At 32.5% G+C, this 14,381-nt stretch overlaps 1 protein-coding gene across 1 annotated transcript; it reads left to right on the plus strand.

The window, feature by feature from the left end:
- The first annotated feature begins 6,207 nt into the window (after positions 1-6,207).
- Positions 6,208-8,686, plus strand: LOC118055523 (homeobox-leucine zipper protein ATHB-13). The gene is made up of 3 exons (XM_035067446.2): positions 6,208-6,896; positions 7,004-7,395; positions 7,961-8,686. Exons 1-3 carry the CDS (start codon positions 6,767-6,769, stop codon positions 8,318-8,320), a joined length of 882 nt encoding a protein of 293 aa, XP_034923337.1. The 5' UTR covers positions 6,208-6,766; the 3' UTR covers positions 8,321-8,686.
- Positions 8,687-14,381: the final 5,695 nt, after the last annotated feature.

Genomic DNA, 14,381 nt, shown 5'->3' on the forward strand with positions numbered 1-14,381 from the left:
TCAAATCCAATGGTTTCTAAAATTCTTTCTGTCATTATTTAAATGACTCTGTACAGTAGACTGTCCTCATGTCTTGATTTCTTTCCATGAGAAATTTGATGTTTCTTGTTGTTTAACCGCTCTTTTGCTATTTTTTAATTTAAAATAGTTTTTTGTATTTTTATATTATTTTGATGTATTAATTTTAAAAAATTAAATAAATTATTTTAATATATTTTTCAATGAAAAACACTTTAAAAAACAATATTTTTCCTACTGTCAACCATGCCCTTAATTAGCTTCCGTTTTGAATGTTTTTGATTGTATTTTTAAAAAGTTAAATTTTTTTATTTAAAATTAGTCTTTTAATATTTTTAAATGAAAAAAATATTTTAATATATTATTAAAGGAATAACATTTTTTTATAAAAATTACTGCAACATTCTTAACTGTAGCTTGTGACAATCCGGAGATATCACTATGCCGAGTGGACGGTTGCGATTAATGGGCCACCTGTCTTCGAAAAAGAAAGTTAAACACGGCCACGAGGAAAAATTAAATTAATAAAATATAGCAGGTCCCTTTTTCGTTCTAGTTTAAAAAAAAGGGAAAGAAAGAAAAGGAAAAGAACATGGCAGGTCTAGTGGTTGACAAATCAACATCAAAGAAATATTTCGATAGCCTAAAGTTCTGGAAAGATAATAAATAATAAAAAATAAATCGCATGGAGAGAAATAGAGGGACGTAGACCACAGTCGGCACATGGGTTCAGTGTTGAAGAAGATGAGCAGCTGGTTTTTTACCTAGCAGTGACGTCAGATTAGTCCTCCAACTTGTACAGCACTCTCGATCAGCTCCCTAATCAATTGGATTCCCAACGTAATAATCTCAATTAAGCCTCGCATCCAAATCTGTTAAATGTTTTTTGTCCGTAGGGTCAATTTTATGCAATCAAATGATTCGGTTCCGAGGCAACTTCACATGTTTTATCAAAAATCCCCATCGAATTTTACTGATTTTATTTATTTCAAATAAAATATTCTTAAAAACATATATATTTTTTCAATGTGAAACGGGAGAAAAAAATAAATTAACCCTTAAATGATATTAAATTTTTTAAAAATATTTTTTTCCGGGAAGTATTTTTTTAAAATAATTAATTAAGTCATTTTGCCTTCTCATTTAATATTTTCAACAATTAAAACAACATTATCAACAACCATTATTTTTATTTGCATTGAAAAAAAGAAAGAAGAAAGCTTCATCTCGCATGATAGCGCCGGAAATCAAACTAAAAAGGAAGTAACCCTGATATTCACAGAAGAAGAGAGATAAAAGGGAGGTAAAAACAATAGTGCCCTTGCTTTCTGGCAGAGAACATGGATCCACCCCCATTCCAACGGAGGTGGTGGTGACCTCCAGCTCCCAGTAATAAAGTCATGTAATGCTGTAAGAACAACTTGTCTTTTGCCCAGTTTCAAGGCAGTATTATCAATCATGTGGGTCCCAACACACCCCACCTCCAATCCCCAGATCAGCGGGTCCTGCTAAACCCTTCAGTTTTAAGATACATCCCCGCGAATGATTTTTCCAAACAGGGATGCAGCTTCGACAACTGTGATATTAGTAATATACAAAATGTCCAGAAGACCAGTCTCCAAGAATCAAGTCGGCAAGATCCTTTATATATATATACAAGCACAGAGATAAAGGCTCATAGCTAGGTTAAAAAGGAAAGAATTCCTTCATGGACAGCTCGTTAAGATTATTATTTTGATTTAATGGACGAATTCTTAATTTCTCTTTAATTATCTTGCCAGTGCATAACTTCAACTCTTGAAGTAGGAGAGGAGTCCATATCAAAATAATGTGGACAAAAACATGACGCAAACCCTAGCAAGGGTGCAAGAGGTCGATGTTTCTGATCAACGCGTATATACGTTCATAATTTGATCAGGAGGCAATTTGTGGGATTAAGATATAAATGAGTGATGCATTTGGCTTTTCCCATCTCAAAATCCCAACCTTCGATTCTAGCATTCCAATCACTAATTGAAAGACTAATCGAAAGTGCCAAAACTCCATTGCCTCTCGTCCACGAGGATGTGGGCATTGATTGCATGCTTGCTTGTGGCTAAATTAGCTATTTCTGGGTCCATGTGTTGGATAATCGACTCGTTTCTTGGGTCCGATTTGCCTAATTGCTTTTCCATGCGATGACGTGTGATGAATGGTGGGAAGTTAAAAGGAGAAATATAAGAATTAAAAGATCATACTGAACAACCTGGTGGGGTTCCATTTCAATCTCCCGTCTTCCTTCTGCTAGCTATTCAAAGTTCTTCCCTCTGCATCTACACAGTGCTCTATATATGAACATGATCAATCCAGTGGATTCATTTGCTTGCCATGTAGTCATTAATTAATTACGAGTGTTTGGAGATCTCTAGTGTGTGTGTGTGTGTTAATTTGACACAGCATATCAATGGAAGTTTATAGGTTTCAGTGTCTTTGTAAATTATTGATTTAATTTTGAAGGATACCTAATAATTCGCTGCATGAGGATGGTGATATCTCTGTGCTGGGGGGCTTTGAAGGATTTTTACCACAGAGGTTTGGTATATATCTAAACCACGTCGTAGTTCCGCTAATGTCTAAACGTGTCATTTCGGTCTCTTTAGTGTCAAAATAGGTTTACTATAAATTCCTGATCTTCAATTTATTTTATAATACTTTAAGATTGTGTTTGGATTTAAGTTAAAAGTGTTTAGATACTGACTTTTTTAACACTTTGACTCTCTTATTAATTATGATTTTATAAATTATTTAAAAGTATTTTTTAGTTTATGGATTAGGAAATAATGAATGAATCATTACGCATGTCTATTCCTATTTGATTAATTTGCTTAATTATCTATTAAAAATATATAGTAGAAAAAAATAATAGGCACATCAATTTATTTTCCAACCACAGATTTACAACATTAACAGTAGGAAAAATTAAGACATCGTCTTGTTGTATTGGTCCGTAGATGCTACAAAGAATCATTTACTGTATCAACAAAATGCCCATCAAGTTGCTTTGCCTAGAACGTCAATCTGGGAAAAATCAGAGCTTTTTGTAATCCGGTCCCTCGTCATTTGAAAACAGCGTCGTCATCCCTAGCCAACCAGATTGACCATAGACCACCATGGAGTAGCAGGAATCAAAGCTTTTTCTGCATCGCTCCTCGACAGAAGAAAACCATCAATCTGAGTACTATAATCAAATTAACCGCATAAAAATCTGATTCTGTTAGATTTATTGAGGTTGCATGTCCAATATATCGAATAACATGTTACAATACATGAAAATATTCTGTTTAACTTCCAGTGACTATCATTATATATAATAATGACTTTGATAATCATGGAGATTGCATATATAAAAAAATGAGAAAGGTTAAATATTGGGCGGGAGAGGTGAGATCGTTGAGAGTACAAGATGTCGACGGAGGCCATCTTGGGGTGTGGCAGGAGGAGAGAGGAGCAGTAGGATAGAGATGGATGCGTGCACGAAGACAAGAAAGACCAGCTCTTGTAGGGTTACAACAACAGGGATTTTGCTTGAGCTTTTCAAAGCCCTTCTCCATCTCCATCTCTTTCTCTTTCCCCATCTCTCTCAACACGTATACACACGAAACCAATGCACAGAGGAGGCTCAAAACTGATGAAAGGATAATATGGATAGGAAAGCTTTGGTCCTAGCTAATGCATGATGCTTGTTGGTGGTTTCGGTAGCAGCCCCTGTCCCTCTACTTGGGCCCATCCCTAGATTCCTGCTCCTTCTCTATCACTCTCCCTTTCGGATGCATGCAGTTCCCATTATGATATAATAGGGTGTTTTGGGAGTGTGGTAACGGTTGCTTTTCAAATAGCTTTTCGTGCCGAAAAGCATGCCAATAATGTTTTTTTATTTTTTAAAAATCATTTTTGATATCAGCACATCAAAACGATTCAAAAAGTACAAACCACACTCAATTTTAGCAAAAAACAAAAAAAAATTTGAAATTTTCCGAAAAGCAGATTCAACCTCAATACCAAACATGCATTAAACTAGAAAGCCCACGCTATAGTTATGGGTTAATTTTTTTACATAAAAAATATCATAAAAAAATTAAAATCTAAAAATGTTAAATTTTTCTACAAAGTTAAATCTAAGAGCATTGGATCTATCTGTTATGTCTGACCTAAAAGTTATATTTATAATATTAAACTTGCATGATTCAAGTTTAAGTGAGTTTGGTTGCAACATCAAACCTGGAGCCTTGGATATGGGTCTGACTACAAGGTCGTGTTATAAAAATATGATAATTAAAAAAAAAAAAATAATTGAAAAAAAAAAAACAATAAAGCAAAGCATTATTCTAATGAATAGTGCTTTACAAGAAAGGGTATGGTAAAATCACTTCACGAGATCACAATAATCCAATGAAAAACAAACAAAACAAATCATAAGATTTAATTCTTAATTAAATTGATATTAAAAGATTAAATTGAAAAAAAAAACTACTTAAGAAAAAAAAACAAATATGAATCAACTGGTTTAACCCATTAAACAAGGTTAACACGTCAAAATTGGGATTCGTGTCATGAAATTGGAAGAAAAAAGATTGATGTCTTTTAGTTATAGTTAATTACAATATTTATAGATGAAATTAAAAGAAAAAAAACTAATGAAAAAAAAAAAAACAAAATCTGAATCAATTGGGTTAATCCATCAAATCGAGTCCTAGGATTCATATCATGAGAGTGTGATAACTAAATAGAAAAAAATTAACATTAATGAACTAAATTAAACAAAAAAAAAAGATTAATTAAAAAGAAAAAAACAAAGGAAGAAAAACCTACATGAAGAAAAAAACTAATGAAGAAAAAAAAATCTGAATTAACCGGGTTAACACGTCAAACCTAAAATCTGTATCATGAAAGTTTGATAACTAAATAAAAAAAATTAACATTAACAAAAAAATTAAACAAAAAAAATATTCATTAAATAAAAACAAAAAAAATAAAGCAAAAAAAAAAAGTTCAACATTTTCACTATGGACTGTACTGTGCAGTCCATAATAAAAGGCTAAGTTGTTTTAGTTATAGTTAATTGAAACTATAAAAGTTTTGATAAAAAAAAAAAAGGAAAACAATAAGAAATTAAAAGAAAAGAGACCAAACTCATGAAATCACAATAATAATAATAATTAAAATAACTAAAACATAAACTCGATTTTAATGATAAAAATAAAAGCCGTAAAAACTTTTTTAAAAGGAAAATGGACAAAAAGATGAAATTAAAAGATGAAAGACCGAATTGAAAATCATTATATATACAAATTAGAAATTGAGGGTTAAATTGAAAACACATAAAACTCTAACAAAAAAAAATGACAAAAATATACAAATTAAAACTAAAATAACTGAATCTAAAATACCAACAACACTAGTGACCACAATGTATTTATCAAGGTAAGAGAGAGAAATGAAAAGAAAAGAAAATGGTTATCAATAATAACTTAGGAATATTTAAACTACATGCACCGTCTAAAAGCGAAAAAGAGATGGTGGAGAATCAAACAACATGGTAATATCGCATTTTTCACCATCAGGAAATGTCATACACGCCGCCATAAAAACTCGGCATCTCCCACTAAAACATTACTTGCCAATCGTTTTTTCTAATTAAAAACATTGTTTTAATGTCAAATTACTACACTACTCTCATGCCAACCAACAATTAAAAAAAATAGAGCCAAACGACCCTAATATCCCTTATCTTTATGAATTAAATTCTTTATATCCAAGTGTATATTTGTAATTCAACCAATAATAAAAAAAAAATTGAAAATACTATTATACCCCTACTTGATGCAAATGACTATTTTACTCTGGACTATATTTTTATTATTTTATTATTCATAAAAATAATACCCTCACACAAATATCCTTGTACTTGTAAATTAAATTCTTTATATCCAAGTGTATATTAATTTGTGATTCAATTGGAAATAAAAATTAAAAGTACTGATATACCCCTACTCTATGTAAATGACTATTTTACTCTTGAATATATTCTTGTTATTTCATTATTCATAAAAATAATACATAGATAAAGATATCCACATCACACAAGTCAACAAAGACAGATTATTTGTTTATATAAAATATTACGAATGTGCAAGTGAGCTTAATTTAGATACTCAAACTCTCCCTACTCTTGCGATAAAATCTTTCTGGCTCTCCTATCTACAACGAGGCGCTTCTCAATTTCTGTTTTCAAGAAGAATATATTACTACATACTTTTCATTCTTTTTATTGCATAAGAGATCGAATGGAAGAAATTTCGTTTCTTTTATAGCAGTAAATTCACATTTAAAAAGAAAATGAGAATCGATTCCTCTTCATATAAAGAGAAGTAGAAGAGTAAAATCATCATCGTCTCTCTATCTATCTCTTCCCCGCCCTCACCTCCTTCTCTTTCCTTGCGGTGATGTATTAGGAGCCGAAAGATAAGCTATCCATCTAACCAAATTTTGCATACCGATTCTCTTAAAATAAATTTGTTATAATCTTACATCTTCCTTTTTTCTTGTGTAATATGTCATCGCAAGTCCCTCTTGGTTTAGTTCTGGCTCTCCTAGACTAAACTATCTACACACAGCATCTGCAGATATCTTTCGTTTTGAGTTCCGGATTAACAAGACATTCTGATCCAGACCACAGTTTTAAGATTGGTGGCACAAGTCTAGCTAGGTGATGACGTGCAATGGGATGGCTTTCTTCCCAACAAATTTCATGCTCCAAAGCTCTCATGATCAGGATGATCATCAACCTCCCACTTCTCTCAGTCCAATTCTGCCATCTTGCGCACCCCGAGACTTTCATGGTACCCTCTCAATCTGATCTCTCTCTTTCTCTCTGAGCTAACTTTGACTGGATATATTCAGAGTGTTTTCTTCTTTTCTTTTCTTCTTATTATTTTTTTTATGGAAGGGGTGGGCCGGGTGGCTCCATTTCTAGGGAAGAGATCATCAATGTCGTTTTCAGGGATTGATGTGTGTCATGAAGAAGGTAATGGAGAGGATGAGTTGTCTGATGATGGCTCACAAGCAGGAGAAAAGAAGAGGAGGCTTAGTATGGAACAAGTCAAGACTCTTGAAAAAAACTTTGAGTTGGGTAACAAGCTTGAACCCGAGAGAAAAATGCAACTGGCTAGAGCTCTTGGTCTGCAACCAAGACAGATTGCTATATGGTTCCAAAACAGGAGGGCCAGATGGAAAACCAAACAGCTAGAGATAGATTATGATCTCCTCAAGAGACAGCTTGATGCTGTTAAAGCTGAAAATAATGCACTTCAAACTCAGAACCAGAGACTTCATGCAGAGGTTAGTTTTCAATTAGCTATTGTATATATAGAGCTTCATGTTTGAATTAAAATTTGCCATTAGCTCTTGACCTCTTCTCTCTTATTTAATGTCTATTGTACCTTTTGGGATACTAAAATCATTAATTACAAGCAGATTTTTTGCATGGAACTACAATTATTGACTCATTGAGCACAATAAGTTTCGAAATCCAATCATTCCCCCCTGGTTTATTCAGCTTCGTGGCCTTTTCTTCGTACAATGATTTCTGTGAACTTTTCAATAAAGCTTCTTTTCTTATGATTAGTTAACCTTTTTTTTTTAAAACATACGTTGGTTTGAGCACCCACGAAAATTTAAAAAAAGAAGTTCACAAGAAACACTATTTAATTTGAAGTGTTGAATACTGTTCGTGGCTTTAGAGCTAAAGTCTAATTAGTCATGCATGTATGTATGTGAAAGGTACAGATCTTCCTACATGTATACGTTTAGGATATATACTTCAGTTTTTATTTTTTTTTTTTTTTTTGAACTTAACATATAGGCGTATGCTTCATGTAATTGATTGGTTAACTCACGGCTGCAGATATTGGCACTGAAAAGCAGAGAACCGACTGAATCTATCAATCTCAATAAAGAAACGGAGGGTTCTTGCAGTAATAGAAGTGAAAACAGCTCAGATATCAAGTTGGATATCTCAAGAACACCAGCTATTGACAGCCCTCTACCCAATCATCATCCAACAAGCAGGCCCTTCTTTCCCTCATCATCCATCAGGCCTCCAGGTATTGCACAACTCAACCAAAACAACTCTTCAAGGCCCGATTTTCAAAGCCAGAAGATGGATCACATAGTCAAGGAAGAAGGTCTCACTAATATGTTCTGCAGCATAGAGGATCAATCTGGATTTTGGCATGCATGGCTTGAGCAACAGCAATTCAACTAAGAAAATGAGCCTGGAATGCCATATTGGACCGCACCCATTATACGCGCAGTATATGTGGAAATAGCTAATCTTCAATTCATTAAAAGGAAGTTATCTTTATTTTATGAGTTTAAAATTAAGTTCATATATATAGTTGGAACTTAGATTGGTATATAAAGTAGGATACCTTACGTTGGGAGATTTCAGGTGGGGGAGCTGAAGATCTTAGTTTTTTCAGAGGAATAAGATTTGTGTCTTTGAGTTATATATATATATTCCTTTAGGTTGGATCGTTGGAGTTGAAATTACATTTGCTTGTGACTGGTTTGGAACGCTAGCATGGGTCATGCATGAAATGAGAAGGGGATTTACTCTCTTCCTTGCTCTTTTTTTCGACTTATTTTTTCTTCCTTTTGAATGTTGTGTCTCTGTGCTTCCGAGTGCTTTCTTAGAAGTCCAAGTAATGAATTATTTTTTGCCGATTTCATCATTCGACACAATATGCTAACCCTTCGGCGATCAACCGAAACAAAAAAAAAATACTCTGATGTGCTGGCTGGACGATAAAAGGAAATTGTAACGTTGGTAATTCACTTTTACTTTTTGTTGAAGAAAGTTTGAAATGGAAACAAATAAGGATATGGTTCACAGGTGTGACAACTGGATAAAATAAGTTAATTGGAAGAGCCGTATACACTATGGTTTTCGCTTGATTGACTACATAAAAAAAATTCATAGTTATAAATATTTAGAAGCAGGTATTTCTTTTCAATGTGGGTTATATGTTTTTTTATGGTATAGTAGTTGACTTTAAGCAACTTATTTCATATTTAGAGGGCTTTTTTATGAAACTCTCACTCCTAGATAACAATATTGTATCTGGTAAATAAAAAGGAACCCCCTTTTTTTTGTTAAAAGAATAAAAAAAATCCCCATTTGAGAGGGTTATTTTCTTTGTTATTTTATTATTTTATTTATTTTAAGATTACATGATAGCTTTGGATTAGTTTCTAATTAATAGTGAAATTAAGCTTGTTTATTTATTCCAATCATCTACATCAAAGACTAAGATTCACAAGTATTGTATGATTGTAGAATTTGATTTATAATTTTACGCCGCATAATTGTTTGTTGTTTTTTTTTTTATCAAATTACTAAATATATTGTTTCAATTTCTTAAAAAAAATCTTATTTATTAAATACGATATTAATTTGGAGACTTTTACAAGAAACAGAACCAGTGAGATCTGAGGTGGATAAAGTTGATTAATTATGCGTCATCACAAAAAACTTACAGAGTACTTTTCATCAAAACATTTGATTGGCGAAATCTAGAGAGTCAGTATACCAAACCCTAAGAAAAAGGTTAAAATCTATTCTACGCCCTTCATGAGAAGTGAAAGGTGTGTGCACTTCCTGGTCATTGAAGCAGTACATGTAGAGAGAGAAGTTTACTTGCATGGCTCGTCACTTCATATATAGAGATTAAAAGACAGCGGAAGATCATGTATCCATCATCGGAAGCACCATCGGTCATGGTGCTGGACAGGAATACTACACGAGGATTGGGAGATGAACAAGGATCGAAAGAGTACACGTTTTTGAAAAGGGATTATGAGATAGAAAAGTAAAGGAGGTACGGGACGAAGCATGCTGTAGAGAGAGAGAGAGAGAGAGAGAGAGAGAGAGAATCGAGCACACATTCCGAGAGAGGAAGAAGACAAATAGATGGAAGAGAACAGGGAGAGTCGAAAATGGTCGCTCTCGTGAAGGAGACGTCGGCAATCTTTGTGCTGACAAAGAATGGAAGGGCATCGAAAAGCAAATCTAACACCCCACAGACACCTTTTTCGCAGTGACCAGTCTCGCATTTGCGCAGGTCTTTATTGAGGCTTCATGTGACTCACTGCGCCACCTACTACATTGGCAGAGTCACTCTGAATTGTACCCTAACTCCTATACATCTCCTTTTCACAATCTCACTTTCTACTGTCTTTCTTTATGGGCGGAAAGTAGGGTTTTCATTTTTTATTTTTTAAGTTGTTCGGTAAAAATAAATTATTTTTTTATATTTATTGGTGTTATAAAAAATAAATTGAAAAAATTTACAGTATTTATTATATTATGAAAAATATATTTTTAATATTTTATTTTTTTTTCAAGTTTTATTTAAAGAATAAAAATCAAATCTAACAAATTAAAAAAATTAAAAAGATGTACTTAAAAAAAAATATCCATCGTTAAAAAGCTGAACACTGTATACTTTTTATCTAGTAGCCTCTCTTTGATTTGAAGTTCTAGGTTTAGAAACTCAAAAACGAATGCAAACTTTAATTTTAGCATGGACTTTTTTTTTTTTTCTGCTTAATCACATTTTCATAACTAGATAAAAATTACATATCCTAGATGTCCCTTCAAAGAAAAGAAGCACCTCATCTTGTCTCTATAAGCGTGGGCTAGGGCTTTTATTTTTATTTTTCTTTCGAATGTTTTTGGTCTAAAAGTTCTTGCTTGCTACTAGAATTATCAAGTTTTTGGTTCGCTGGTGTTGGGGACTAGAAATTTACAGGAGGCACCAGGTATGTAAGCTGGACTTGGCGGACACTTTGGGCTACCTGTAATCCAAGCTGATGTTCACTATTTGGGCCTATCGTCTCTTTCGTTTTCTCTTATTGGGTTTTGGGCCCATTGAAGATGGATATTGATTTGTTAGTTCAAAAAAATGAAGATGTTAGCTGGCCTAAGATTAGCACCTCCGTGGCTGTCACCTCCGTGGGCCGTGGCTATCACCCCCTTCCCTCCTCCAGCCAACAGAAACAGACAAACAAACACACACACACAAAAAACACTTTCTTCAACCACCACCCGCCCTTTTCACTTTCGTTTTTTTTTTTCCCCGGATAATGCAGTCAGTAATCTACTCCACTCCTCTCACCCTCAACTACATCCTCCCTGGCCCACAAATTTCTCCAACTTCCCTCCAAGGTCACAGACTAATAACCAAGTCACGTTTCCTCCTCCCCTAACAAACCAATCACCACCACCTCCTCGGAAAAACCCACTGAAGAAACGATCTTTTTTCACGGTGGAGCCCACTACGGTGACCTCATCGGCTACCTGCCACTGGGTTTCACACTTCTTTGGCTGCCTGACTCTAGATGCTGTTTCAAGGGCATTTTATCTTAGGTGGAGGTTCACCAACCTGAGGGTGACAGTACTACTTCAGGGCCGACAGCTCAAGATAGGAGTGCTTTCTCCTACAAGGTGATAAAACTAAGAGACGTTAAGGTCGTGCCACGTTTTATAGGTGAAAGGGGTGATGTCGTCGTGATTACCTTCAAAGATGGTACTAAAGTGGATCCTAGGAGCGTTCCTCAATTCAGAGAAATTGCCAAGTATTGTCTCTCTGCGGCTGAGAAGCCTGTGGATTTGACGCCGGTGAGTGGACCTACGGGGTATTAAGTAGGAGGAAAGGGTTTTGTTTATATCTCCTTTTTTTTTTCAAGGCATGTGATTTTTTTTTCCTTTCCCACCTCTAGACGAGCAAAAACGCTGGAATTACAATCTCATCGTGAATGTATATTACAAGTGTAATAGATGGTTGTAATTTTAACGATACTTGACCATACAATTTTGAAGGCATTTCTATATCTATATTTGGCTGTGCAATTTTCAAAATTATAATGCCATTGATGGTTATAATTGTAATGATTTGTTATATTACAAATTAATAGTAATGAGTATTGCACAAAAAGGGCTATATAATGAACAATTTCATGATTAAAAATAATCACACAGGGGTTTAATTGTAAAAGACAAAACTGAATTGTGTTTGTAGTGGGATAAAAGAACCAAGAAAACCTTCCATTTAATGGAAATGAAAATAAAATATGACTGGGATGGACTCTTGAAAATTATAGGAACTAAAATGATATCAACTTGTGATATACTACGATACATTCCGAGAATAGTTTACAGCCAAACAAAAAAAAAAATTATTATATAATAACAAACATCTAAATAATAAATATAAGATAAGCTTTAAAGTTATGATTAGGAAATTAAAGAGGATCATGATGGATTCCACCATCGAAGAGGTCTGCCACTTCTTTGTACTCATTTGGAAAATAACATCCAGACGTCTTTAGAGGTTGGATAGTTACTTAAACCTCTTTACAATTATTTTTTAAATTATTTTTTATTTAAAAATATAATAAAAATATATATTTTTATTTTAAAAAATTATTTTTAACATCAACATATCAAAATAATCTAAAAATATATTAATTTTTTTAAAAAAAATTATTTTTTTTAAAAATACTTTTTAAAATACAAAAATAAATAAAACCTTAATCAGCTTAAACTAGGGCACAGTGGCTCGCCGGCCGCAATTTGTTTTTTTTATTGAAGGTCTCTTGCACATTTCGATCACCTTATACTGTGATTTATATATAATAGATAATTAAAACAGAACAAAATTTACTGCATCGTTCGTTTTGTAGTGCAACAGACTTTGTTTTGCACCTTGATCCCTATATTTTACAGCATTTACAATTTGCCCATGAAAATTTGTTCTTCCATGTGCTGTAGAGGGCAGAGAAGTTTTGTCCGGCCATATTCCATCAAGAAAAAAAATCAATCTTGTTTTTTATATATTCTTTTTTTGTAAGGAAATTTAAATGAAGGTTGTTTAAATCTTTAATTGTATAGGAAAAGTTAAATTAGAGTTTAAAAAATCTAATTTGATTTTATGTTTGGAGTGTTTGGAAACACGATTGTATCAACATTTTCAAAAAAAATAATTTATTTTGTTAAAAATTAAATTTTTTATATTTTTTTTGAAATTTTTTGATGCGTTGATCTCAAAAATAATTTTTAAAAAATAAAAAAATATTATTTTAATGCATCTCAGCACAAAAAATATTTAAAAAAGTAATCACAATCATACTAAAAAAAACTAGTTAGATTTTATTTGGAACATGTAAACAGGCTATGTAGACACTAACAATATTTAAAAAGTAAAAAAGAAAAGTTTATAATTAGATTTTTGAGGTTCTTAAACTTTAATTTTTCAATCACTATAATTCATTGCAAAAATTAATGACATTTGTCCTTTAAAAAAAAAAAAACGCATAAGCATTGTCTTCCAAGCCCAGCGCGTGTTTGGGGCTTGGCTCTGCTGCCTTCTTTTTTTTTATTCTAGCATGCTAAAAAAAACAGTCTTCAAATAAAACAATTAAAATTATATTTAAAAAAGTATATAGTGATATCATAATTTTGAAATAATATTATATATTTTTAATAAAATTGCTAGCATTTACTTTATGAATAACTACATATGAAACTAACATGCAGAATGTTTTTAAAAAACTATCATAAATATTATATTAATAGAATATCTAATTTTTTTATTGTGAAGTTTTTATTAAGTCTTCTAAAAAAAAATATTCCTTTATCTTCGCATGCAATCGCGTAAGGCGCAACTTTTTTTTATCGAGACTTGCATCTCAATTTGCGGCGAATTATGTTTTAAGTTGGGATACTTGCGGTGAGAATTCATAAAAAAAAAAGAAATTAAAATCTTTTTTGTATGGCATCAACAAAAAAATAAAAACCTAAGAAAATTAAGAAAAAAAAATAACTAAAAAACCCGAACCATAAAAAAACCGATTAAAATTTTGAAATAACTGACTGGTTCAATTCGGTTTTGTAAGTCTGAAATTGAAAAAATCGAACCGTGCCAAACCAGAAAAAAACCGTGCAAAAAAAAAAAAAAACCAAGTTAAACCAAAAAATTCAAGCCAAATCGAAAAAACCGAGCCAGCCGGGTTAAACCAGTTTTTTTTAAAAACCAAACCAAAACTGATCGATTTGAATTGGTTTTAGTTTTGAACCAGTTCGGTATTTTCTTTCATATATACAACACAACCTTGCTCCTTATTCAAGCTCTCGATAGAATTATCAATTTGACTAAGAAAAAAAAGATTTCTATCTATTCTATTATTCCAAATCCTAGATACAAGGGTTACTATTGAATATACATTTTTCAAAATAAAAAATAAAAAATAAGAAAGTTTATTTG

This window comes from Populus alba, chromosome 8 (assembly GCF_005239225.2).
Source record: "Populus alba chromosome 8, ASM523922v2, whole genome shotgun sequence".
Lineage (NCBI taxonomy): Eukaryota > Viridiplantae > Streptophyta > Magnoliopsida > Malpighiales > Salicaceae > Populus > Populus alba.

Excerpts from the sequence above, each read along its gene's own strand:
- LOC118055523 (XM_035067446.2), top strand. The coding sequence starts at position 6,767 with ATGACGTGCAATGGGATGGCTTTCTTCCCAACAAATTTCATGCTCCAA. Across the intron at positions 6,897-7,003 it reads CGCACCCCGAGACTTTCATG|GGGTGGGCCGGGTGGCTCCA; the intron begins GTACCCTCTCAA and ends TTTTTATGGAAG. Across the intron at positions 7,396-7,960 it reads ACCAGAGACTTCATGCAGAG|ATATTGGCACTGAAAAGCAG; the intron begins GTTAGTTTTCAA and ends TCACGGCTGCAG.